Raw genomic sequence first — 27,374 nt, 5'->3', positions numbered from 1 at the left:
TGAGATGAAAATTATTTCACACTTCAAAACAGTGTCTAATTCCATGTGATTTGGTAGGTTCCACAATTTTTCCCAGAAAATAAATATTCTGGTGGCATTATTTTACTTCTCTCAGGCAGGGAGTAAATAAAAATTACTGCTGCACGCAAGACTGTAGATGTTAAACTAGCTACTGCTTAACCTTGAGAAATGATGCCGGCAAATGGTCAAGAGCCGTCACCATAGCTCCCATAGACAAAGCGAATCCAAAGTCATTTGAATCAAATATAGACAGACACATCAGAGATTATAGTCTCTGTACATTCGAAATGCTTGGATGTTCTGATGGAGGACAAAGATGACGCTAAATGCAAACAAGCATGCAACAGTATATGGTGCTTGGCACCACACACCATTGGTCAAAGGAGACACAGTCCACAGAGAATGTTTCTGGTCCCAGTTACTCGAGAGCATGACCTCTACCACGAATTGATAAATATGGAGAGCCCCAACAAACCCCATGAATATGTTCCACAACATCAACACAACAAAGCTTTTTTTTTTACACCTGGAGATGTCATGCCTTTTTCTTAATAATTTCAGCAATAGGTGGATGGGTATTTTTTTCTAATTAATATATAAAAAGACAAAATAATCATGATGTTTAATCATGAGATGAAAGGTAATCAATAATCTCTCCAGGTGACTCCTTCAAATTCAAAAAGAAGGGGCTGGTGAAGAAAATACTCCTTAAGGAGGAGTGGAAAATGTACAGTAGGGATTTTGAGCATAATTCTTTGGTACGTCAAATAATTATATTTCTCTTTCGTTTTCTCTAAGACCACACCTCCTGTTACTTTTTAAAAAAGAATGCAGTGCCATGGTTCAGCATACTGTTTTTTTCTCTCTTTTTCTCACTTTTTTTCTCTCGATTTTAATCCCTGTTCATCTACAGTTTTTGTACGAGCATATGCATGCATACACATGCTATAAACTCTACATGCTTGGCAAAAGGTTCAAAAATACAAGACATGTATATAGTTAGCGTGCGTAGTTATGTACTCCAAGAAGGGAAAAAAAACCTCTCCTGAGAGTAAGAGAGTGTTTGAGCGTGTAGTTATTATTATTTTTTAAAATATATTTTATTTGAAAATATTTTAAAATAATTTTTTTTTATTTTTAAAAAATTATTTTGTGATATCACTGTATCAAAATAATATAAAAATATTAATTTAAAATAAATAAAAAGTAAAAAGTAAAATCAAAATGCTCTGCATCTATCAAGTTGTCATCGACTAGCTAGGCTTGAAGAGGTGAAGAGAACCTAAATGATGAGAAACGAGAAAAGTGTAGAGAAGAATGCAATCAGTCAGTGAAGAATACTGGCAAATATCCAGAGAATTAGAACAATAAAATAAAGGAAGGCAGTTTCCAAGGACACATGATCTAGCAAAGCCTCCACTGGTTTGATTATACGCTCTTTATATAAACATACATACATATATATATATACATACATATATATATATATATATATATATATATATATTTGTCCTTAATGTTGAGGATTATACAAGTAAATAAGTTTTCTCCACGTGAATAAGGGATTTTGGGGTTTGGGCTTAGAGAGCGAGAGAGAGAGAGAGAGAGAGAGAGAGAGAGAGAGAGAGAGGCTTCTCGAGTTTACAAAGCTTAGAAGGCCATGTGATAAAAGCAGCTTTCTTCTTCTTGTAAAGCGACCACGCCCGTTTGGCTGCAATCATGCGGTCTACCTTGTTATAATTTCTCTTCACATATTCCCTTGCTTATTTTCTTTTTTAATCTGGTCTTCTTTCACCCCCCCGCGCACCTTGTTCTTATACAAATAATTCTGTTTACACCACACTTGCTTGCTATTTACCGAAGTTATTGAACTTATAGCTTAGTTAATTCAAGACCGAATTACATTGGATTAATTTAAAATAACATCATTTATTTTTTAAAATAAATTAAAACAACATATTTTAAAAATATGGTTGGACATGTCATCGGTTAACCATGATAAATCTATATTAATTTTTTAAAAATGAATCACTAGATCAACCGGAATAAATCGAGTTTAATAAGTGAATCTTATCAAGAACCTCAAGTAATGGATTAAGTTGTGATGCCACCGATGCAAATAAAGAATTAGAAAGATTTTTATTCCTTTCTTGTGTGTGAAAAATATGGAATATTTAAGAATAGTGGTGCATCAATTCATGCATAGTACATGTGAAAAATCTTGTACCTTGTGCACAGTCCATGTGAAAAACTATGTTTTAAAATCTGATCGCCGTTGAACAATATTAGCACCGATGTGCCGACATGAATTGGCCAAGATGCAACACCATGTAAGAATAAAATTATGGAGATTAAATTAACTATAGGTTAAACTAGGCGTGTAGAAAAATGACAACAATAATCAGCTCGGGAAGCGTAGAGAACCACTCGTGCGGAGAAGCCACCCACGCTCTCCAAATAATCACGCTTTAGAGAAATTAAAGCAATTGCATGTGTTGTAGAAAACTAATCTTCGAGAGTATTGAGTATAAATTCAGGTTTAACTTAAAATGGGTTCTGAAGAATTATATAGGAATTAACTTAATTAAATCGGGTATAATTTCACAAGTTAATCAAATCAACTTGGTCAAGAATTTTTTAAAAATATTCAAACTAATATTGTTTTAATTTTTCTAGACTTGAATTAACCGGTCTAAATAACATACAAAATCAACTTGATAACTCTGCCGATTATATGATAATTTTAGATCAACTCATATGTACTGCTATTAACTTAACCTCTAAACTAACCTTAGAGCTTAATTTTAGTCAAATAGATCATAATTGCCGATTTGCCAGGATCATAAAGAAAAACCAAAATAACAAAAAGGGGCTCAAAAACCATTATATTTCTTCAAAAAACACAACAACTTTAAAGCTCCAAAAAGTTGATTCTACTCTCTTTCCAAAACCCCGGTTATCTAAAATACCTTTCAAACACAGCCTTTCCCACCCCTCAAGAACTCCTCTCCTGTCTTGTATATATAGCACCACTACAATATGCTTCTCTTCACTTCCATTTCCAATCTCGAAAGCCCTTCTTTACTGTTTACACACTATCTTTAGCGGTGCTTGCTACTACTACATAAAGTCACCACTTGAATTAATAACGAGTGAAAAGTAAGTGAGAGTGAGAGAGAGGAGGAGCCAATGGCTACTGATAAGGTCGTGGAGACAGTGATGGTAGGTAACTACGTGGAGATGGAGACTGAAGGGAAGCCTAAGGACATGAAAGCAAGGTTTTCCAAGTTCTTATGGCATGGTGGTTCTGCTTATGATGCTTGGTTTAGCTGTGCTTCAAATCAGGTTAATTTTCTTTATTCCCTACAATCTTTCTTTCATAGTTATAGGAAATTAATGCTTTTCTTAACGAGTTTGCTTGTTTTTTCGTTTTTTTTTCCCAGGTGGCTCAAGTATTGCTTACATTGCCTTACTCATTTTCTCAACTAGGGATGCTATCAGGCATCTGCTTTCAGCTCTTCTATGGGTTGCTGGGTAGCTGGACAGCTTATCTAATTAGCGTACTCTATGTAGAATACAGAACAAGAAAAGAAAGAGAGAAGGTGGATTTCAGGAACCATGTCATCCAGGTTAGCTCATTACTAATTAATTTCAACTCTATACAAAAAGTACAAGACAAAATTTTCTTATACTCTACAACTTGCTAATCCATGTCCTAACACGGGTTACCATGTTTTTCTGTGTATTAATTTTATAATTCTCAATACAACAGTGGTTTGAGGTTCTTGATGGGCTCCTTGGAAAGTATTGGAGGAACGTGGGGCTGGCTTTTAACTGCACTTTTCTTCTGTTTGGATCTGTAATTCAACTCATAGCTTGTGCAAGGTAATTGGGACTCTAAATATGAAACCTACCCCTTCTTTAACTCTTGCTTTTAACTTTTTCCTCATTCAATTTCAATAAAATATGGGACTCTCCACAGTAAAGAATCACCAGCCTGACCACTGGGTTTCTTTAATTTTGCTGCAGCAATATATATTACATAAATGACAATCTAGACAAGAGGACTTGGACTTACATCTTCGGGGCTTGCTGTGCTACCACAGTGTTTATTCCTTCATTTCACAATTACAGAATGTGGTCATTCCTTGGCCTCGTTATGACTACTTACACTGCTTGGTACCTCACCATTGCTTCCCTCCTTCATGGCCAGGTAATTGACTTTACACTTACCCCATTTTCATTTATTCGTTCTTGAATTTGCTTAAACACCATTTTAAATTCCAAGTACAAAACAAAGAATGCATGGATTTTCATGCAATAGAGCCATGACACGTTTACCATCACCTCAGGACAACCTGTCCTTCACATGTTCGTTGTCTTTGAACTCTACAAGACCAGATCCTTGTTGTCCTATTTATTGTGTTGCCTTAAGCTCTTAATTAATATTATAATGTGTTAATGATGGTCATTAATGGGGTCATCATGTGTAGGTGGAGGGTGTTAAGCATTCGGGTCCAACCAAAATAGTGCTATATTTCACTGGGGCCACAAACATTCTCTACACATTCGGGGGACATGCCGTTACTGTGTAAGACAAACCTTGATTTATAATTCGTGTCTTCTACGTTATTTACAAAATTAATGTTTCTACTTTTCTTTGAATTGTGTTTATTAATGTCTTTGCGTTTGAACTTGGCCATAAATAAAAGGGAAATAAGAATGAAATGTAAAAGGGCTTAACGTCATTGTGAAAATGACGACTCCTTCACTTGCTAGGACATTATCTGACCAAGCTAGCGATCATCTAATGACCAACCTCTGTGCATGGGCTTTAATGGCTGATTTTTTAATGCCCGAGTTGCCCTCCTTAGGCGTGGGAGGCAAAAGGTCTCTGTTTCACTGGGAACCCTACTACATGCTTTTTAATGTAGAAAGCCAATCATCTTTTTTCTATCTGTTGCTCTTGCTTTTATTATTAGAAGATGCCAAGAGGGGTCCGGTTTTATTAGAGATTCCTGTGTGTTAGATTTATGGTCGAGAGGTAAAAAAGTAAAAAGGATAAAAGACAAGATTGTCCAATGCTTCCTTTATCTCTCCGTAAAAGCAAGAAGAACTTCATTAATTTCAGATGTTATTGTTGTCCTAGCTAGAGCTTGTCCTCAAAAGCCTACAAAAATGATTACTGATGGGATCTAAGATCACTGCTCTTGTAATTAGGGTCTCCACTGGTTTACAAGTGATGAACGAAATGGGATGCGGTAGGAACCAAAATAATTTTACCACTTAGTTAGGGTAAATTTAATATTTACCCAGGGCAGAAAGAAATATGAGGCTCGCAGAAGTATCATGTTAGTAAAAATGACAGTGGAAGAAAATCTTAGTTGCTTGTGTCCCATGATAGCGAATGATTCCCTTCCTTCTTTGGTTTGATAGAAATGTTATCATGAGTCCAGCAAATTTAACTAAAGAAATGAGTTTTGGTGTGACAGGGAGATAATGCACGCTATGTGGAAGCCTCAAAAGTTCAAGGCCATATACTTACTGGCTACTCTGTATGTTCTGACTCTGACACTCCCTTCAGCAGCAGCAGTGTATTGGGCATTTGGTGACATGCTTCTCAATCACTCCAATGCCTTTTCTCTTCTCCCAAGATCTCCCTCCAGAGACATGGCTGTCATTTTAATGCTCATCCACCAGGCATGCACATTCATTTTGCTGATACGTATATTCATACACACATACATAAATAAATAAATAACAAAATAGTATTTGTTTCGTGTGTTTGCAGTTTATAACATTTGGGTTTGCCTGCACACCTCTATACTTTGTGTGGGAGAAAGCAATAGGGATGCATGAATGCAAGAGCTTGTGCAAAAGGGCTGCAGCCAGATTGCCTGTGGTTATTCCCATTTGGTTCTTAGCCATTATCTTCCCCTTTTTTGGACCCATCAATTCCACCGTTGGGTCACTCCTGGTTAGCTTCACAGTCTATATCATCCCTGCCCTAGCGTACATGTTCACCTTCAAATCATCTGCTGCAAGAGAGGTACTCTACCTTCTTTACATTCTGCCAAGTAGTACTCCTTTACTATCCATCTCATCGATTCGTACTAAACCTAAACATGGAGAATGCCCAGCTTTTGTCAGACACCATGATGTCAAGGTTTGACTGAACAGAATCAGCGAAAGAATCAAAACTCGTTAATTAATGTCGCCCAAAAGAATCATTAATTAGGGCTAATGGCAATGAGTAAACGGCAAGAAATGCAGATAGTAGCGTGTGGTCACATTCTAGCAGACCAGACCCGGACCTTTCTCCTAATCAGATAATGATATAATTAGGATCATGTTGTCCAAGCCATTGAATGCCATGATACTTTAACATTTAAGCCATTCGAAAATGATATAATTGGCTTGGATAAAGGAACGAGATATGTGCTGCACCACCGAGGCAGAGTATCTAGCCGTACCTGATTCTTCATATCTTGTTTGTACTCTATTAAATTGTCTTATCTTGATGGACCTTTTCTATGCCGTACAGCTACAAAAATACGCGGGACCCTGAGTCCCCAAGAACAGAAAGCTTCTATGCTAGCCCTTATGATCCGATTCATTATTGACCCAGTATTGCAATTTGGCCATTGTGTGACTCTGTTTTTCTGCTTGCAGAATGCAGTGGAGCAACCACCAAAGTACATGGGGAGATGGGTAGGGACATACGTGATGAATTCATTTGTGGTAGTGTGGGTGCTGATTGTTGGGTTTGGATTTGGTGGATGGGCTAGTGTTACAAATTTCGTACACCAAATTGATACTTTTGGGCTCTTCACAAAGTGTTACCAATGCCCACCTCCAACAATGGCGCCATCATTGCCACACCTAAATGCCACGGCAGCTCCTCCACCTCTCCACCACCCACACAACCTTACTCACAGCCCATGATTTTAGCCACTTCGAAGATTGCTAACTCCAAAGTTCTCATAGTCATCTGGATTCCACCCTTTGATCAAGGGCCTTTCCATCTTAATCAGCTTGCTTGGTAGACCATGGACAGAGAGAGGATAAAAAGAATCACAGTGTGGTTGGCTAGTCAAAATTGTCATGTACTCATAAACATACAAATCCCATCCTATTTTCATCATAATTCTGTCTTTATCCTGCTTTAGAGAGTTGTTATGTGTTCTGAGAGGGGGCAAAAAAAAAAAAACAGGTCTGTATGAAATTTTTGAATATGTGTACTTTTAGCTATGAGATGCCGAAATGTTTAGCACCTGTCTTAGTCCAAGATTCTACCTTTAGCCCTTGTCCTCCTTTTCAACGTTATTCTGCAAGAGTCAAGAAATAGTAATTAAAGGTTTTCTCACCTAATTAGAGATCTTAATTTGTGATGATGAATAGTTATCTTATATTGGAAAATCTCAGCATCACATCGTCACTTCGGTAACATGCATGCAATCATGCCCAATAAATGGTGTTTTGGATAAATAAGATCGGAGACAAAATAAAGTCAATTTCATTGATTTAGTGAATCTTTTATTTCATTTTTTATTTTTTGCTTTCTAATTAATACCTCGATTAGTTTTCAGTTTTCACACACCAAACCCAATTATACGACGACGGAGACCGCAATTATGGGTTAAAAAGTGATGTAGATATTGAGTAGCCAAAGATATTGCTATTGCCTTCCAAAGTTTTTTGAAATATTTTCCTGGTTTTTATTTTGTGACCGTAGTAGCTATTTTATGAATTGCATTAGAAAAACAACAAGGCCAGTATTAGAACATACATTTTTTCTTTCTTTTTTCAGTTTTAATGATGGTACAGCAACATATAAAAAAAATATAAATTACTAGATCAATTTAAATTGATATTTTTATTAAAACGAAGTTATTGTATTATTTTTTTAATTTTCAGACTTGATTAAATTAGTTTGATCAGGTCATATATCAATCAAAATAGATTAATCAAGTTTTATTAAATCAATATAGTTTCTAATTTAATTTAAAATTTAATTTGAGTTTATTTTTGGTTCACGGTTTTCAAATTTACCTATCGAATACCAAAACTAAATCAGCCCATCAAGTGAGAATTTAACAGCACATCCTTCTTCAATTTTGGAGATAAACCACTCGAAAGATCCTTTTCATCATCTACTATCGATGCTGCCTTGTCACATTAGCTAGTCCATTCTAAACTTCCATGGCAGTATTTAGTGTCGCCTTCAATTTTTCATCTCATTGCCTCATCAAACCTCTGCTCGCCCCTCCCCCTGTAACAAGACATGGGGGGGTGCTTAGATCGATCGTGAAAATGACATGTCAGGCAACAAAGTCACGACCTGTCACTTTCTATGCAAACTATACCAAGCTCATTCCATGATTATAGCAGCTGACTTGACCTGGTAGAATGCCAACCAGACAAGTCCCTGGTGATTAAAAAGAAGAGAAAGATGGATAAATGACGTCAGGATTGAGGCTACTGTTGCTCAATTTTTTGAGTGAATAAGGCTGCTAGAACTATATGCCATGAAGTGTCTGATGTGGGAATCTAATAAAAATCTGCCACTATTTATAAAGGTTATAATAGCAGAGTCACAGAGTTGCTCGAAGTTCCCTTTGATGACAGACCTCGATCCCTTTATAAGAGCATGCGACCTCCATGAAAAAAAAAGCTTAATGTCTTTCTGCAAAGATTGCTTAGGTTCTTACACGGTTTCCTCCTTTATTCGAAAGACAAGAAGACAATAATGTACGTGAGGGAGACATCCTCTTTGGCTTAGTTTTTGCCTATAAAGTGATTTAAAAATAGTAAATCCAGTCATATTTAGTTTAATTATCAAGTTAAAATGTGTCTTTTGGCCCTCGAATTTAGTTTTTTCTATTTTGAAATACTAACCAAAGACAAGTTAATAATACATAAGAGGAGGACATGAATAAAAACCCGGATAGAATCTCAAGCCCAATGAACGTGAAATATATATATATATATATGTATGTATGTATGTATGAAAAAGGTTTTTCTTTTCCATAGAAACTTTGGTTAATTTAATTATTAGCTGCCGCGTTTAACTACTTTCTTAATAAGCAGAGTAGCCATCTTTAGAGCCAATCACCTAACCCTATTAAGGAGATGATTAAACATATTAAAAACTGAATTAAGTTATACTTATTCATCATCCACTGCCTGAGGCAACGAAAACATGAGGTCAGAAGTTCAGAACCTTTATAAAAACGAATCAAGTAGAGGGATGGTGAAAAGATAACATAGAAAGAAGAGGAAAGATAAGAAAGGTAGAAAATCTTCAAGTCTCAACGTACTGTTTCCTGTCTGTCTTTAACAGTATAATCTTTAACAGTATAACTTATATGCAAACACACCACCCCTAACTTCCAATTGGGTCAATACAAAATGAAATGAACTCCAAATCTGAAAGAGATATGATTGTGATTTTTTTCCATATAATTCATAATTAGATTGAAAAGAGTGAAAAAATAACTGAATTTTTTAGTTCCCTAGAAAGTCAACTTTCTCAATGGATGGAAAAAAAAAGATCTCTAAATCAGAATCTATTTACTGTAAAAATCTTTGTGAAATCCGTTATTCAGTAATTCGTGGCCAGGTAAATGCTAACAAAACTCACCAGGCATTAGGGGTTCTGCAGTAAACTATATTTTTTAGGGATGAAAACTTAGTATTTTCCATCCTTGACAAGTTTTATTCGCACCAAATTTGACTTTTTTTGGGTGGCAATTCATATATTCTGAAGTGCATGATGGCTGGTATATCTGCCTTGGCAAAGAAGAAAACACATCTCAAGAATGTGCAAGCAAAGCTAACAGCCAGCCCACTTAACCCAGAAACTTCATCTCTCAAGGTAAGAATTGATCGGCAGTCTGTTAGGCAAATGTCATGGCAATTATATTCTCCAAATGATATGTTGTTGGGTTTATGGAAACCCAGTCCTCAAGACCTAAAAGCCCAGCAAAGGATTTGAAGACCGAACTTGGGCCCTTCCGAAATCACAACATTGACTTGTTCCAAAAAATCACCAAGCTCAACAAAGAGAATTATGCCTTGCAGTAAGGGAGACCTCCCCGGTGAGGTCCACAATAATTTGTGAGAATGGCCCATAATAAGCCCACCTTAGAGTTTTTTTTACCCTAATGACAACAGTGAATCTTGACCAAGAGAACACCACACGTTACAAAGAAATGAAAGCGAGCACCTCTGGGCATGTATGGTTAGTAATTGACAGCCTCAGCAAACTTTCGTAGTTTTTTGTAGCATGTTCAGCATTTGGAAGGATGCTTCCAGATGCCACTCAAGATTGGTCACCGTATTTATTTCTTGACCAAGAACCAGTGTATTTTGGTCCCCATTCCATCATTACAAGGAAACCAAATGAAGCACAGCAGTAAATGAGCAAATCCCACCACCAACCTCCCTGAATTGGTTCCCATTATAAATCCCATGCCGATGAAGGCAGCTTGGTTGATTTATGCAAAATTAATTCACCGACAGAGAAAAACTTGGTTGCCATTTCTCAGGTGGAGTTGAAGGTTCATTCTTCTTGCCATGAAACAACCCAGCAGGCCAGCACTGCTCCTGCAACCCGTTTTCAATCCCACAAACATAATCTAATGAAAGTAATTAAGCATCATATCTAGGATTAGCGGCTAATCAAAGGAGCAAGTGGGATCTTAAAACGAGTAGACCACCAGTGGAAGGAAGCGTGGAACCACACAAGATGGCACTGCAAAACAGGGAGCTCCCATAATTGGTGAGCTTTGCATTATTCGAGAGCTTTATGGACTGATGTGGTTCAAACTTTCCAAGAGAGAGAGAGGGGAGTAGTCTAAATAGCCCCCCCTTCAAACCTGCAATTTGCGCCCACAAGACCAAATAAAGAACCAATAAAAATCTGAGGGCATCAAAAGTTGGTCATTAAAGAATACATTTCCCTTTCATGGCTCTTGAGAGTCTAAAAAGCAATTCATCAAGCAAGATACAGAGATCAAAAAGCGTCACAATCTGAGGATAAAATAAAAAAGATTAAGATGCCAATAGAGCATTGAATCAAACCAGCATGTATATTCATATATATTGTGTATAAAAACAGTGAGAGATTACAGCTTAGAACAAGATAATTGTTTCCTTCACCAAGATCCAATCCCTCTCTACTGCCCCCTACTACTTAAGACCTATCACCATCATACCGATTTGAAACCTTCTAGCAACTTGAAACCAAACAGACAGACAATCACCACCATTAAAAACCTTAAAACAACATCAAGACACTTGGATAGAGCAAGGAACCCATTAAGCCCAAACACTAGAATGAGTCACCGAGAAAAGACCACCTAAAAGACAACACCACTAAATGCAAAAGCAAAGGTAAAAGAGGTGGAAATAAATCAGTAAAGAGGAAGACTTGATAAAAATCAAGTCTCCTTTTTACTATTTCCACTCCATACCCTAAAATCAACGTCCACTATTAGGACACTCCCTGGCAAAATGGCCAGTACCGCCGCAGTTGTAACACCCTCCTCCACCTCCTCCACCGCCGCTTCCACCACCATACCTTCCACCACCTCCACCGCCACCGCCACCTTGTGGACAGTCCCTGGCCATATGCCCCGACTCCCCGCAACTATAACAACCTCCACCGCCTCCTCCGCCATACCCACCACCACCACCACCACTCCCTCCGTATCCTCCACCACCACCTCCTCTCCGACCGCCGCCATAACCTCCACCCCCATACCCGCCGCTACCACCTCCATATCCTCCACTACCTCCGTAGCCTCCACCTCGTCCTCCCCGGCCGCCGCCTCCGCCTCCATACCCACCACCACCACCACCATATCCACCACTGGATCGGATGCCCTGAACTGGGTTTCCACCAGGAGCAGTGACATTAGCAGCCTTAGTACGGCCATCGTCAGAGTTTTCAATCTCAAACTCAACCTCTTCGCCGTCTCCAAGGCTGCGATACCCTTCAGATTTGATGGAAGATTGGTGAACAAATAGATCATCACCGCCATCATCAGGGGTTATGAAACCAAACCCCTTTTGGTCACTAAACCATTTCACCTTCCCTGTTTGCCTCTGATCGCTCATGGTGTTTTCTTGAAGACGAAAACCCTAATCTTGAAAGAGGGAGAAACAAGAAAGGGTGTGTGGTTTTTGGTTGTGTAGGTTAAGGCTTATTTATACAAGGGGGATACGAGTGACACGTCGGATTCTTGTTTTGAGAATAACAAAGAGACGGCTGTTAGAGGAGATCAAATGGTTGGGGATTTTTGGGTTGATGGATTTGTGACCGTTTGATTAACAATAATCAGAAGAGATAGTAGGGGTAAGTTGGGAATAACGAGTTTATTTCTTAGAGGATTGTCTGTCAAATGTATTTGTTAACGAGTATTCATTGGGGTAGTTTAGGAATGGTACAGGGTTTAGGGTTTAGTTATTATACCCGACTCTGAGTTTGACTTGGAAAAGGACTCTGGTTACTTAATTATCGAGTTAGCTAGTGTGTTTCCTGATCAGTTTAGGTTTTTTAATTCGGAAAAAAAAAAACAACCTCGTTTCAGTTTTTTTTCCCCCTTGAATTCTTGGTCTATCTCGGTCTGGTAAGAGAAGTTAAACCAAATTAAAAATTAATTCACCAAGTTACCTTGAGTGAATTAATTGTTTATTTTATAATTAATATTTTTAGAGTAGGATTTGGGAACACGGTTATAACTCTCAGGCGACCGGTTTGGTTTGAAAAAAGATTTAAGATTCTAAATTGTTGGGTCAATTTAGGTCTGTCAATTTTCTAAAAAATAATGGTCAATCCCATTTCATGTTTTATTTTAAAAAAGTATTTGGTTTTAACTTGAGATTGCAAATTAATTCGTTGGATTACCCGAGTTTGACCAGATAAATATTAAGAAAAATTCAAATTAAAACTTAGTTCAAATTTAGCTTTGATACATGGATTTTTTCTTAATAAATTTACTAAACCGAATCGAGATTGATAACTTGTCGAGAAAGAGAGTAGAATCGAACTTTGTACAGAGAAGTGAAGGAAAAGTGAGGGAGTAATACCCTTTATATGCCTGGGTAAATAAAGAGAGCAACGAAAAATGATTATTTTTCTTGGTTTGTTAGAGAAGCAATTGGATGGTGATGATTATGGTTACTGCGTGTTAGTTATTGAGAAACATTTATCTATATGGATATAATTGGTAGAATAATAAAAAAATTCAAAACATTTCTTTTACGAAAGATAATATTGAGAAGATGAAGAGGAATAGAGGTGAGAAGAATTGATTCCATCCCCTTCCATTAAAAAGTTTCTTCAAAAAAAATTATGTCTTAGATAATTGGTTCATCTATTAATTTTAGCAATTAAATTCATTTTTTCTAACTAAAATAACTGGTAGCTAGTACTATGTTCCTGGTAGGTCAAAATGGTGAGTAACTAATACTTGTAAAAGGTTTTTTTTTTGTGCATTTAGGTACTCTTTGCTGCTTAAGTAATTGTTATTTGTAGAGAAAAAGTTATAATATTTTAGAAAAATACTCTGACAATAAATATGCAATTGAGAATGAAAATTTAAAACCTTCTTCTTTTAAGTACTTAATGTGTATTTATAACCCAATAATTCTTACCTTTAGTGATAAGGAGGACTAAAAAGTTAAATTTTTCTAATAGTGTTTAACATCTTTTATGTGTAAAAGATGAAAAAAATCTCCTGCTCATCAAAATCTTATGATCTAATTTGAAGCCTAACAAAATTCTTAAAGCCGCTTGCACTTGGGCTCAGCACTTGGCTAGGCTCGGGGATACTAGGTCTAGAAGCTCACTAGACTTGTATATATCGAGGCTTAGCGTTTGCTTAAGCCCAAGGACATTGGATCTGACAATTTGTCATACCCTATATGTTAAGACTCGGTGTTTGGTTGATCCCAATGGTATTGGGTCCGACAGCTCACCAAACCTTTATATGCTTGGAATCAATGCTTGACTGAGCCCAAGATTGCTAGGTTTGAAACCTCGCCTCGACCTATATATATCAAGGCTCAATACTCGGTTGAGCCTAAGGATATTGGATCTGGTAACTCGCTTGATCCATGTATGTTTGGGCACAATACCTGGATGAACCTAAGGATGATTGATTATTACCCTTTCTCTAATTCCTTTAAAATAAGGATCCAAGTAAAAAAAAAAAAAGTTGATCTATCAGTAGACTCATAAATCTTTATATATTCAACACATAAAAATCTTTAAAGTTTATCAGTAGTAAATAAGAGTCTTTTTACCTTTTTCATAATATTTGTATGTCTCATACACAATTGTTGGGATTCTTGTGGCTAGGTAGCTCGTCTTTGTTGAAGGAGGTGTCCATTGAGAAATAAAATGGTATTTTGCATTTAATACAATAATTGAGTGGATTTCTAGAGATCTGAGATAACATGAAAGGTCACTCTATCTAACAGTGTGGGTGGGTGATTATTTCATTTATAACCCTAGTCATTCTTGCTCCCAACTTTTCTTTTACTTTTGCTCTTTATAACTTTTGAGAAACGATCTAGTGAAAAAATCTTGAGCCAATCTCGGTCTAATTTGAGAACAAAACTGTCATTTTAGGTTTTTCCCATAGAAAGCTCTTTTCTTCTTCTTCTTTACTTTGAATAAAAAACGGACTAGGAAAAAGTTAGATTAAGGATGTTATTGCCTCTTATGAGGAGTTCTGATTCCAACATAAGATCAAGATAAATAGCAGGGGACAAAGGTCCATCAAATTGGGCCTATAGTCAGAGGGGATGGAGCCCCAACATCCATCCTAGGCGAGAGGGGAGAGTAGTTCTCCTCACATGAGAAATCTTTCTCTCCACTGATGCTAGTAAACTTGAAAGGAGATGAAGGTTGCCTCAAGCCCCTGCGGGCGATGCCTCTGGTACTCTAGGTGTAGAGGACATTGAAGCCCCTAACACTTTAGGGTTATTTAGACTTACTTCCGATGCTTAAATAAATACTTTTTTAAAAGAAAAATGCTATAATATTTTAGAAAAAGACTCTAAAAATAAACATACAAACGAGAATGAAGATTCAAAACCTTCTTCTTTTAATGATTCAATGAGTCTTTATAGATAATGATTCTTACTCTTTGGTGGAGAAGATGACTAAAAAAGTCTTATTTCCTTGATAGGATTAAACATCTCTTAAGTGTCAAAAAGAAAAATAATATAAGCGACACATCAAATGAAAAATATTTGTAACTCTCATAAATCTCGTGATCCAATACAGAGCCTAATAAGATTATTAAAGGCACATGCATTTACGTTCAACACTTGACCAAACTCAAGAATGTTGGGTTTAACAACTCACCACCTCTGTATATATCTAGGGTTAGTGTTTGGTTGAGACAAAAAATACTAGTTTCAGCAGCTCTACTTCTCTCAACGCTTACTGAATTTAAGGATATTAGATGTAGGAGCTCGCTATATCTCATTAGAGCATTTCCTAATCTAATCGCTTAATAAGGATCTGTTTGGAATTATGGTAGCGGTTGTCGTTAAAAGTGTTTTTCGCTTAAAAATATATCAAAATAATGTTTTTTTATTATTTAAAAATTATTTTTAAGATCAGCATATTAAAATGATATGAAAATATAAAAAAATAATTTAATAAAAATAATTTAAATTTTAAAAGAACACAGTTAGAAGTGTGTTCACAAACATGGCTTTAGACGTTGTTTGGTGATGTGGTTGCGGGTGAGGTTCACCGGCAACCACATATACCAGTGTTTGGTAACAGAAAAAAAGTGATTTTTCTTGGTAGCATTTGTGGAATTTGATCACAATTTCAATTATGTTCTTGCTGGGTCCAACCCAGTTAAAAAAATTCAGTTTTTATTTTTATTTTAATTTGTGTTTTATTCAAAAAATTAGAAGAATATCGCTTGATGACGTAATAAAAAATTCAGTTTTTATTGTTGCGTACTTAAGAAATCATGAAAAATATAGTCATTGTTGGATATATTTCGTATGTGATGACATTGCATATAGTTTAATGGAATAATAAAAAAATTGATATAAATATTATTTATTTCATGATGTAATAATATTAGTTAAATCTACAATATTTAAATTAAAAATATTTTTTAATTATTTTATAACCTCAATTTGAAAAGTATTTTTTTAACTAAATACATTAAACTATTTTTTATTTAACCTCAATTTCAATTATAATTTTAATCAAATATATGTTTTTTAAAATCACAGCCACAGTAACAATTTTAATATCGAACACACTCCATAGTGGTGGAATTTTGAGTTTAGATGTGTGCCTGAGAGGGAGAAGACTAGTCAAAGGTGGTCAGTTGACAGTCAAAGCATGTGTTGGATTGGACTTATCAACGAGGTCTTGTCCTTCTATTCCATGAGGCAAGCTTCAAACTTCAATGCATCATGTGGGAAGAAACAGTGTGATTAATTAACTTTACTACCCACAATCCTTTTGCTTCTTTTGATTTTTTGTGGTCATTTTATCCTTTCTTTCTTTCCTAAGTAGAAAAATTAATGCTAGGAATCCAATCATAAACTATTTTCTCATAGAATTAATGATGATCCCTGATATAGCCTCTACTTTTTTCACTCTGCCTTCTTCTGACCCAGGATTTTTTTACCCTTTTTGCTCTAGCAAATCCCGACTCATTTCCATTATTCTAATGGTGGATAGGCGCTGCAAAGATTTGAGAGTTGTAGATTTTAAAATAATGAGAGGCAGAAATTTGCCTGTAAATCTCAAACCCTATCCAGGACCAGGGCAGAGAGTGGTCAATTGTACTATTCAAGAGAGCCAGGCTGGTTAACAGAGCCAGATAGGAGCAGAAGGTTATCAAAAACAACCTTTTCCTTTACTCGGAAAATAAAGGGCTCTCCCGTTCGCAGCCGTGTTCTTTTCAGAGAGGAGTTAAAAGAAGACTAGTGGTAGTGTACTGTTTGGCTCCTCCACCGTCGTAGAATAGTTTATCGATAGTCTATTACAGTGAAAACATGGCACACTGCTTTTTATTTTGATTGTCATTAGTAGGCACTAATAAAATGTGATAAAATCAAGGAGCCTTCGGCTTGAAGATGAGGCTTTTTTTGCAGCACAAATTAACTAGCCCGGTTGAGAATAATTTTTTTTAAAAAAACTTGTCATTTATGTTTTTAAAAATTATAATTTATATTATAAATTTTAATGTGTGAATAATAATTTTATAATTTATTCTATTTTATACTCGTAAAAAATATAAAAACAGTTAAAATATATAATATTACGAAGAGATTTGCAGATATACTGCTTCCTTGTATACGTTTATGATCTTTCTTAGTCTGTACAAGTCTTTCTATTTTATTAATTACTATTATTATTTCAAATACAACATGATATGTAATTATTTAAATCGCAAGAACAAAACAAATTACAGAGCAAGATTTATATTACATTATTTATAGTTTAAAGTTTGTCATGTATTGTTCATAGAAAAACGAATTTAAATCTGTAACTCGAAGCTAAGAGTTACTTTTTAGGCGATGCCAGAAATACTCTAAATGATTTGTTTGTGGTGCCATGAGACGTGATACATAGTTGATATCTATCCAGATTCTTAGCCCTTTTTTTTTTAAAAAAAAAAGGTTCACTCGGTTGCCATTTCTCGAGAGGCTGGCGTTTTCTACCGAGCTTGTAGTTGAAAGAATAAGATACCGAGTTGCTTTGCCTCCATTCGGTCGAAAGCGTTCTGACCGACCCCAGATGGTAATCAATTCCACTTTAATGGTATTTGGTAAAAAAAATGATGGGAAAAGGTGTAGATAAGTCAGGAAATTATACGAAATCTATTCCTTTTTTTTTTGCCGTGGATGGTGAAACAGCAATGGTATAGAGCACACAAGATATACCAAATAGTATTTGGCGACATTACATTATGAGTTTCCCGAATTAATTCATCAGCCCCACATCCTGCTTTGCTTCTACGCAGTCCAATTCATCAAATATTTCAATCAATTGGCATGGCCTCGATTTGGCCTCTTATTGGCCATGATCTATTCCTTCTCTTTTCCTTTCTTCTTTTCCTTTGCCTTTTCTTTTGTTAAAAAAAAAGGTGTCAGCTAGGTCTGTCAAGAGATCAAATCTTAATCTGAATTTGATCGGAATCCGATATAATTAAATGGATATGGTATATAATTTCTATGTTTAGAGTATGATTACAATCCAAACCCATTAACTCATTTATTAAATTGATCAAATTTTAATCTACCTCGATGTAGTCCAATAAAAATCCTGTATGAAATTAATATTGACATGATTTTTAATAAATATAATATCTTAAAAAATAGGTATAGATACGGCACTAGGTCTAGGTCTAGCTTTAGGGTTTATTCTTGTATGAAATAATAATATATTTATTTTTAACAATCACATTATTAAGTCTCGAGATCAATCCTGTAAAAAATAATTTACAACGTCTTGATTCAATCTGAAATTTTTATCCATTCCAAGATTGTTCTTTGTAAATCACTAGGATTTCCTTCCATGTCATTCAAGTTGTGCCTTGAATAAGTATTCTTTTATTTTTTCGATACTTCTTGTTTAATTTAAATTAATCTTGACCTTTAATTTAGGTTTTCCCTGGATAATTTGATTTCTTAATGTTCAGACGTTTTGAATTTTTATTTATTTAAATTAACACGTGAAATATTATCATAACATATTTTCTCATCATGTAGTGGTTGGATTTCACTTTACATCAAATCATGATTTTGAATGTAGTGAATGTTTTTTGAAAAAAAAAGAAAAAAGAAATTGAATGATAAATTTAATAGATATTTAGATACGATGCAAACCTGATACAATCTAAATCAACAATTAAAATATCCATTTTAAATTTACAGGATTCAATTCAATCCGTTTTATTAAACAAATTAGATCCAATCTACTGTAATCCAATTTGAATATATCCCTTTGACAATCTCGGTTTTTAACGGTTGCAAGGACTCAATTGAACCTTAAATAATGAGGTGTTGTCTAGTTTTAAGTAGTGCTTGATATTGTGATAATAGATATTTTTTAAATTATTTTAAAAATTTAAATATATTAAAATAATATATTTTAAAATATATTTTTAATTTTAGTATATTAAATAATTTTAAAATACATAAAAAATATATTAAAAAAACACATGGTTAAACCATAAAAAAAAAAAACATGTTATTGGTTTCGCTTGGGAGGAATATTCATTGTAAAGGCTAAAAGCGAATTGGACTGGAGTCCTCAGAGTGTCGTCCAGTCTTAGATTTGCTTATATGAAAACTGCAGCACCCGACATGTAAATTCGGAAACCAATATCTAGTATTTTCGGCACGGGCCTACGTGACAATATTTGTTTATAAAAATTATATTCTGGCTGAAAAAAGTCAATAAATAAACAAAGAGAGGCAGGTTTAGTGATGAGTTTTTTTATATAATCATAATACAAGAATTCCACTCTTGACTCCTCCACGCCTATTCCATCTCAATGGACTTAGTTTTTTTTTCTAAGCTTTAATTTAATTTAATTAATTCATAGATAAAACTTGATCTATTGATGGATAATACTAGACTAATTACATTTTTTTTCTAATCTTTAATTTAATTTAATTAATTCATAGATAAACCTTGATCTATTGATGTATAATACCAGACTAACTTCCCTATCCAAATTACAAGACACTGCAAGTAGAAAAGAAGTGCCTTAATGGAGTAACACTTAAATAGTATTTGAAATTGTGGTTTTTTTTAAAAAAAATATTTTTGTTTAAAAATATATTAAAATAATATTTTTTATTTTTAATATTAAGTATATCAAAATAATAAAAAAACATTAAAAATTATTAACCTGAAGCAAAAAAATTTTCATTTTTTTTTCATGTCATAAACATTGACCATAGAAGTAGAATAAGACTAACCTCACATTAAGATGGTATTAAAATTTAAAATAATTACACGCTGCTGACTATTGATAATAGGATGATCATAGTCAGTAAGAGTACCGAACATGAATTAAAAAACCCTTTATTTAATCATAAAAATGGAGAGGAAAAGTCATGGAGGGAAGGGGAAGGGGGGTCCCAAATTATGAGACTGACCACAGGTACATAACACCCAGGAGAGCAATGTAAATTCTAATAACAGTGGTTAGAAATGTTATCTGATGCCATTGTAAGAGATCTCGAAGCAGAATTTACTAACATTCATAATGGAATTTGACTATAATATTCAAAAATAAAAAAAATTCCTTACATAATTTATGAGTGGCTTCTCAATGAACTGAAAATTACGATAAATTTAAGTGTATGCCAACCAATAATTCGCCGGTGGTTTTAATATTGGAGCCGGTGCTCAGAGTTGCCACCACCTCTGTCGATCTCTAGCCTTCCACTTGTGTTGTGTTTTTTTTTTTTGTTCGGACTGGACGGAGCAGATCTTGAAGGTGGGTGTTTTTTTATGGACTAATCAGAAATTTCATGTAAGAAACAAAAAGAGAGAAGCATGATTGTTTTTTTTATTGATTTTTTTTAAAATTTTAGTTTAACGTGGATGTTCGGGCTAACTTGTACGCATGTCGATTAATTCCACGGCCCCTGAAATTAACAACCATATAGGTCTCCAGTGGCCATTATATGAGTAACTACAAGACTCCAACCTGAAACAACAGAGGAAACAATTTTTTTGATTCCAAGCTTTTACTACTAAACCACCATCTAAATGATTGTGAGAAGCATGATTATTAAACTCGTAACAGATAAAGAGGCTAATCTCAAGACACTCATGACACAAGGTGTGATTTGAACATGTTTCAAGTTCAATAATAATAATAAAAGTAAAATTTAGCAGATTTAATTTAGTTGTTTTGTAATTTAAATTTGATTAAGTAAGTTCTAGAAAATTAAAAATAAAATAAAATGATATTTCTCTTAATAAAAACAATTCTTAGCGTTAATCGATGATTTATAAATTGATTTGTAAATTGATCTATAATCCTATAACCTATACTCTTTTCCAAATCAATTATTGAGTGATGTCAGACAACTATGAAAAAAAAAAGAAATAAAGAAATCAATTAAACTTGTTCATGGCCCGGCCCTTGAGCAATTATTTTACTAGGCAATTTTCTCAGGCATCAAGACTCAAACCTCGGACCAGCCCATGAGTACTTCTATGACCCGTTAACCTTGTTGCTGCAAAAAAACCTAATTGTTTTTCTTTTCTATTTTTGGGATGAACAACCTAATTGTTTAGCTCGTTAGCATGTCAATGGTAAATTTCAGAGCTTCTAAATTAGGGGAGGCCATCTATTCAAATCAATGGGGATGTGGAGAACGGCTTTACTGTATTTTAAAAGTATATTTTACTTAAAAAAATATTAAATTAATTTTCTAATGTTTTTTTTTATGGTTTTATTGTATTGACATTAAAAAAAATATATAAAAATATTTTAATATATTTTCAAAATTGAAAATATAGTTTTAGTTTACAGTGAAAAACAATACAATAAAAAAGTCAAATTTCTACAACATCAATATGCACTAATCAAATCCCTTGCAACTCCATGCGATCATCTCAAGCTCGGGCTCCCATATTTCCAAATTAACTCAAAAGTTTGCAGGTCCAATCTCATGGATTGTTTAGGTAGTGTCATGTCATTGTCACAATGTATTATTTAGTATTAAACCTTCCATTAAACTTGAACTATCTCCATCGAACAACATAGTACAGGGTACTCCCGTTGAATTTGCTTGTAATAAATCCTTCATGTTTTGTTACATCTTAATGATTAACTTTGACATTGGCCATAGCAAAATGCCATTTAACATCGGAGACTAGTTTCTTTCTGTCAGAATAGGGAAATTTGGTCAAGAAACAGCCTTTCTACAATAATGGATGTCTTTTTGATGAATACTGGTGAAACTTGCTATCAGCCTTACATCATGAACAAATCATAGAGTCCTATTCTCAAATTGGACTGGCAAGCCAGATGCTACTGGCAACAAATTACTTAGCAAATGGAGTATATGTTGCTGAGTTCGAATAGCAGCTATCGCAGCTTTCCGCATGGTTGGATCAGTGGTGGATGTTGAGTACTGGTGGTGTTGGTGGTCCTCAGTAATCGCGGCAGCGGTGATGGTGACACAGTACTTGTTATCAGCTATGGTATCACGGCACTAAGCGGATTCTGGCGCCTGATAATAAACCGTACTAATTTGACATCAGAGTGTCATTCAAGTAAAGAAAAAAGAAAAGCTATCATTCAAGTTTTTGCATGCTAAAATTTGAAGAAGGATGAAATCTCTGCTTTCAAAATTTACCCTGAAGGTTCGATGCCAGGTTATTTGACCTCAGGGCGGAGTTCCTTTCTATGTATGGTGCCGCTAGACAAGCCTCAGTCGACAAGTATACATAGAACAAAATGTAAAACAAGCTATTCAGTAGATGATAATAAGATGATGTTGGTTAACAATTGAAATAGAATGCAAGAAGCTTGTCCTACAGGCATTTAATTAGGTACCTTTCTAAGCAATTAGTTACCGCAGCATCAATGATAACAGTGATACTAATTTACGTGCAGTGTAAGAGAACAAAAACAAGAAAAAGATAAAGAATCTCATCATATTTCCTGAAATAATTATTGAGTTAATGGAATCCTTTCGATCCTCTTGATTGATACAGTTCCAATCTACTCTTTGCTTCCGGCAACAAAGACTCGATTTCGGGCTCTCCTATCAAATGAGCCTGCTTTGTTGACCACTCTAGCACAATAAGGACCTCTTCATTTGCAAGAATCTCACTGTCAGGGCAATGCAATGAAATGAAGCTTAGGAGAATCAAAGAGGGAATTTGAACCATTTGTTCACCGAAGTAAACAAGTTGAATTAGGTGTTTGGCACCTCCTGCGGCAATAATAGCCTTGGAGTGAGTCACACATAGGAAATTATCTGACGACGCGAACTTGTTGAGGGCAATTACTGCCTCCATAGTAACCTCAGGTTCCCTTTCATCCAATAGCTTCACCAATGGCCCAATCATCCTAGTTTCTGTTGCTCTAAAAGTCCTTGACAAGTTGCCAATAGCCTGGACGCATGGTGTGAGGAGGTCCGAGTCTGCTTTCTCAACTACTTTTAGTAATTGGTCGACCACTGCTTTGACCGCAGGGGATGTAGGTTTGAACGAAGAGCGTCTCAAGTCAGAATTTTGTTCAGCTACCGCTGTGATTTCCATCAATGCCATTGCTGAATAGGATTGAACTTCGTCGTGACCTTTCTCTAACAAAACTGCAAAGCATAAAAGCGCTCTGGACTCTGTGATGGTACGGCATATGGCGACATTTCCCCTTGCTAGTTGCCAAAGTGCTCTTGCTGCCATTGCCTTCATCTGTGCTTTTGTAGCAGGATCTTCAAATTCCCTTCCTTTGATGCTAGTCCCGGCCAAAGACACATGGTGATTATGCTGTTGTTTCGGAATATTGTGGTTTCCTTTTGCAAGGTTTGGATGATTATAGTTGGGGTGATGTGTTGAGAGGTTTTGAGTTTGGGTTTGGGTTTGGGTTTGTGTTGGCTGGGTATTACTTAGTGTCTGACTTCTCATTGCCATAGTATTGGTCACCACACTGTGCATCTGGCTAGGATTTTTATTATCCACTGGAGGATGACTTTTTGTTGCTGGTTCATCTTCATCAGGACTAGTACTATTACTGGCCATCACTGCTGAATGAATCGACATATTATGCTTGAGTGCAATTAAGTACTTACTATGTTCTTGGATCGTCTCAAACGCAAGATGACTGACAAGAAACCGAATCGTGTTGTTCTGCGCAAAATGGTCTTGACATTTCGGATGATGTGCAGCCAATTCAGAAACAGCCCAAGCCACCACACACTGAACTTGCATGTGGCCTTCTTTGAGGATTTTCGCAAACACAGTGCAAACCCCAGCATTCACAATCTGTTCGACGCTTTCTGGATCACGCCCTAAAAGCCCAATAGCCCTAGCAGCATTTTCTTGACCTTCCATTTTTCCTTCTTTAGCCAACTTTAACAATGGTGCAACTCCACCTTCCTCGATAATCAACTTTCCATACCTGTCATTATCTCTAGCCAAAGAAACCAATGAAGCTGCAGCATCCGATCTATCTTCTAAGCTCCCCGTAAAAAGTATTGCAACTTGTTCCCATATAAGACACAGAATTGGCTCATTGGCAGCAATAGGAGGCAGGCCTAAATACTCATCATCGCGATCAGCAGCGGAAGCTGATACACGTAAGAGCCAAGAAACATCTCCTATTGAATTCTCTAGCTGCATCGAGATTTTTCGAAATGCGGCAGCAGGGCTGATCGTGAACATTCTTATCATTATGTTGCTGGCGCGGCATTTGACAACAAGAGCGAGGGCCTTGTCAAGCACTTGTTCTGTGCCATCGATGATTCGCCTTGTTGGACGTTCATAAAGATCATTGCTGGCACGAGCGGCTTGGCGTAAAAGCCCTGCTAGCTTCTCTGTTTTGGCTTTGAGTTCTAGACAATCTTGTTTGAAAGTTTGCGCCTCATCTGCCAATTTTGTCACTTGGTCTGCTAATTGTATTGGCCTTGCCAAGATCTCTTTCACAATGTCCGCCATGGCCAAAGCAGACTAGAATCGTAGAATTCTAATCAACCAGCCTTGTTAGAAAATAATCCACAATCAATGAATGTTGGGAGACACAAGGGTCTTGATGAATTGGTTCGCGTGTCCCTAAGACGATCCGATTAGTTGTGGGCACTTTATGGTCTCTATGCTTCGTGACTTTGTTTGTATCCACCTTAGGTGGTGGTGGAGGTGCTAATGGTGGTCGTTGTGGTGGTGACGGTGGTGGTTGGTGAGTTTTGTGAGAGGAAGAGAGGGGAGAAGATGTAATGGTCAAACGTCATTTTCTCGAAGTTACGTTATATATAGGCAGCGAGTTTGGCTGGCAAGGACTTTATAAAGCAATACATGCGACAGTGATACCCCAAGGGCATTGGACCACCCTTGATTTTTTTATTTTTTTAAAGTGAGATAATAATAATAATCTAAATAATAGTAAATAAACTTAATCATCACTAAAGCCCAGCCTTAAACATAAATTAGACAGGGAGAAGCTGGATCATAGTGAAGGTGGCAGTTGTGCTCCCTTGATATTTTGTACTTTCTCCTTCAGTACTCTTCTTCCTTTTCATACAAGTCCAAATAAAATCGCACTAATGCACCTTGTCTTAATTCACCCCCTTCAACAAATAGTTCTAGCTTTGCCACAACAATTAGGAGATAAAAAAAAGAAGCAAACATCAAACCAAGGCATAAATTCGAGAGAGCTATCTTTGTATGTGATTGCCATAAACGAGCTCAGACAATTTAAGGTCTCTGTCCCTCTCAGCTTGTAGAGCTTGGATTTCAAGTTGTGATTTTGAAGGATTAATCAGAGGACAAGGCTTTTCATTTTGGATCACCCTCGATAATGGGCATTGTAATTTATAATTCCAGACTAATCACCTCACCATATACAGAAAGCTGACCATCCAAATTCCAACAAACTAACCAATTACAGTAAAAGGTATATAGAAAATGTTATCTGCAGTAGGGCCTTCCAAATCCTTCTCATTTTAGAGATGTTTTAACGACTTAATGTCCATGAAAATAACATGAAAATCGAAGCAAGAGTAACACAAACATGATCCAGATTTTTTTTATATGTTTTATGGTAATTGAATCTGAGCTAGCTAGGGTTTAGGCAATAAGTGTGGTACTAGAGCTACTGTAATTGGAGTTGACCAGTGGATGTCAAATGTTTGGATTTTTATATAGCAATGTTTCATCCAGAACTTCATTCTGAGCCTCACTAGGAACTATCAGGTTTGAGTCAGTTTTTTCTCTGGAGCCGGATAGTTTTTGCGTTGAACACTTGCGTTTCTGGCTTTTTTTAACTCTTGCTGGATGTGTGGGATTAGAGTTAGGCATCATCATTTGTGATTTTCACTTCTGCAGCCGTAAGGGTTAGGATTGAATCAGATTCCTTTATTTATTTTTATTGGTTTGACTGTCAGTTCGGTTTTCTCGAGCCGACTTGCGCAATCAACATTCTATTTTTGCATTGATAGGCCGAGTTTTGGGAGTATTTTTGGGCAAGGTCTACATTAGATTTTGCAAGAATCAATAACTTCAGGTGTGCGAACTTGTCCTGCCGCTGCAAGGAACAGTGAATCCGGTGAAATGGGTCAAACTTACCTTTGGAGCAGTAGCGGGACTAGGGAGTATAATCTACTTGAGTTCACTGTTTATGATATTTTTTTATATTTATTGAACTTCTTTCATTAAATTTTTTTTTTTGACAATCAGAATCAGAATATGCTTTTCAAATTATTTTTTTTTTTTATCTTCTCTCTCATATCCATTGAATATTTTTTTAATAGATATTGTTTTTCTAAATAACAATATTTTATAAAAATAATATTTGTATCTTCAATTGTATTATTTCACCACTATTTATTTAAAAATAGGTTGAAAACCAAAAATAGCCGTTTACAAAAGCAATCAGAACAGAACTGGCTAAGACACACATGGAAATCATGTACTACTAATAGTCCAAATTCCGAAACCTTTTCTTCCCTGCTTCTGTGCTGTTTATTAGTCTAGCTTCATTATTTCAGCAACAATGGCTAATAATGGTTGCATAGTAAAAGTAGAGCTGATATATTTCCCAAGGCCAACATGTGATATAGACATTGCATCAATGTCCATTGTATTCTATAGCAAAGGTTATTTCTAGGAAGCTGCAGAAATTCTAACGTCTTTTCGACCTACAATTTTCTTTCCTTTTTTCTTTTTTGGTGACTTGTCCTTATCTTTGGCACTAGAAAAAGGTGAAGATGGGAAGAGAGTAGCGTCCTGCTCAATGCTAGACATAGATCTTAGTACATGCAAAAAATCAAAGCCTGGTTACTACAACATATTGGTAGAAACACTATTTTTATGATTTCCATGACCGAAGAAGAAAGAGTGGCCCTGATTTGACAAGGAGGAAACATATGTTTCAACAATTTGTTCAGCTTTAGGTAATCCAGTAAGACCGTGGTCCACCATGCTACCCGTAGGCCAAATTTATTCGTGAAATGCTATGATCGAGTGGGATATTGAATTAAATTTGCCTGCCATCACCAGTTTAGGTTTCTAGGGCCAACTAGCTGTCTGTTCCTACATCAAAAGATATCAGAGTTGGACGCCTTAGTTTGATCCCTTATAAAGAGGGAATGATACAGGAGCA

The 27,374-nt window shown here is 35.8% G+C and overlaps 3 protein-coding genes across 3 annotated transcripts; 1 reads left to right on the top strand and 2 right to left on the bottom strand.

Moving 5' to 3' along the window:
- The first annotated feature begins 2,976 nt into the window (after window positions 1-2,976).
- On the top strand, window positions 2,977-7,392 carry LOC133679534 (auxin transporter-like protein 5). Its single transcript, XM_062102151.1, has 8 exons — window positions 2,977-3,366; window positions 3,465-3,650; window positions 3,794-3,906; window positions 4,051-4,234; window positions 4,515-4,612; window positions 5,514-5,721; window positions 5,813-6,070; window positions 6,694-7,392. The coding sequence occupies exons 1-8, from the start codon at window positions 3,211-3,213 to the stop codon at window positions 6,964-6,966; spliced, it is 1,476 nt and encodes a 491-aa protein (XP_061958135.1). The 5' UTR covers window positions 2,977-3,210; the 3' UTR covers window positions 6,967-7,392.
- A 3,703-nt stretch (window positions 7,393-11,095) lies between these two features.
- Window positions 11,096-12,227, bottom strand: LOC133679191 (glycine-rich protein 2-like). Its single transcript, XM_062101721.1, has one exon. The coding sequence runs from the start codon at window positions 12,142-12,144 to the stop codon at window positions 11,506-11,508; it is 639 nt and encodes a 212-aa protein (XP_061957705.1). The 5' UTR covers window positions 12,145-12,227; the 3' UTR covers window positions 11,096-11,505.
- Window positions 12,228-21,815: 9,588 nt separating this feature from the next.
- Window positions 21,816-25,006, bottom strand: LOC133679892 (uncharacterized). Its single transcript, XM_062102619.1, has 2 exons — window positions 22,411-25,006; window positions 21,816-22,284 (listed from the first exon to the last, which is right to left on the bottom strand). Exon 1 carries the CDS (start codon window positions 24,713-24,715, stop codon window positions 22,736-22,738), a length of 1,980 nt encoding a protein of 659 aa, XP_061958603.1. The 5' UTR covers window positions 24,716-25,006; the 3' UTR covers window positions 21,816-22,284; window positions 22,411-22,735.
- Window positions 25,007-27,374: the final 2,368 nt, after the last annotated feature.

The sequence above is a fragment of the Populus nigra genome, chromosome 19 (assembly GCF_951802175.1).
Source record: "Populus nigra chromosome 19, ddPopNigr1.1, whole genome shotgun sequence".
NCBI lineage: Eukaryota > Viridiplantae > Streptophyta > Magnoliopsida > Malpighiales > Salicaceae > Populus > Populus nigra.
The sequence above is the reverse complement of the archived record's forward strand: the minus strand, read 5'-3'. Positions and strand labels throughout refer to the sequence as shown.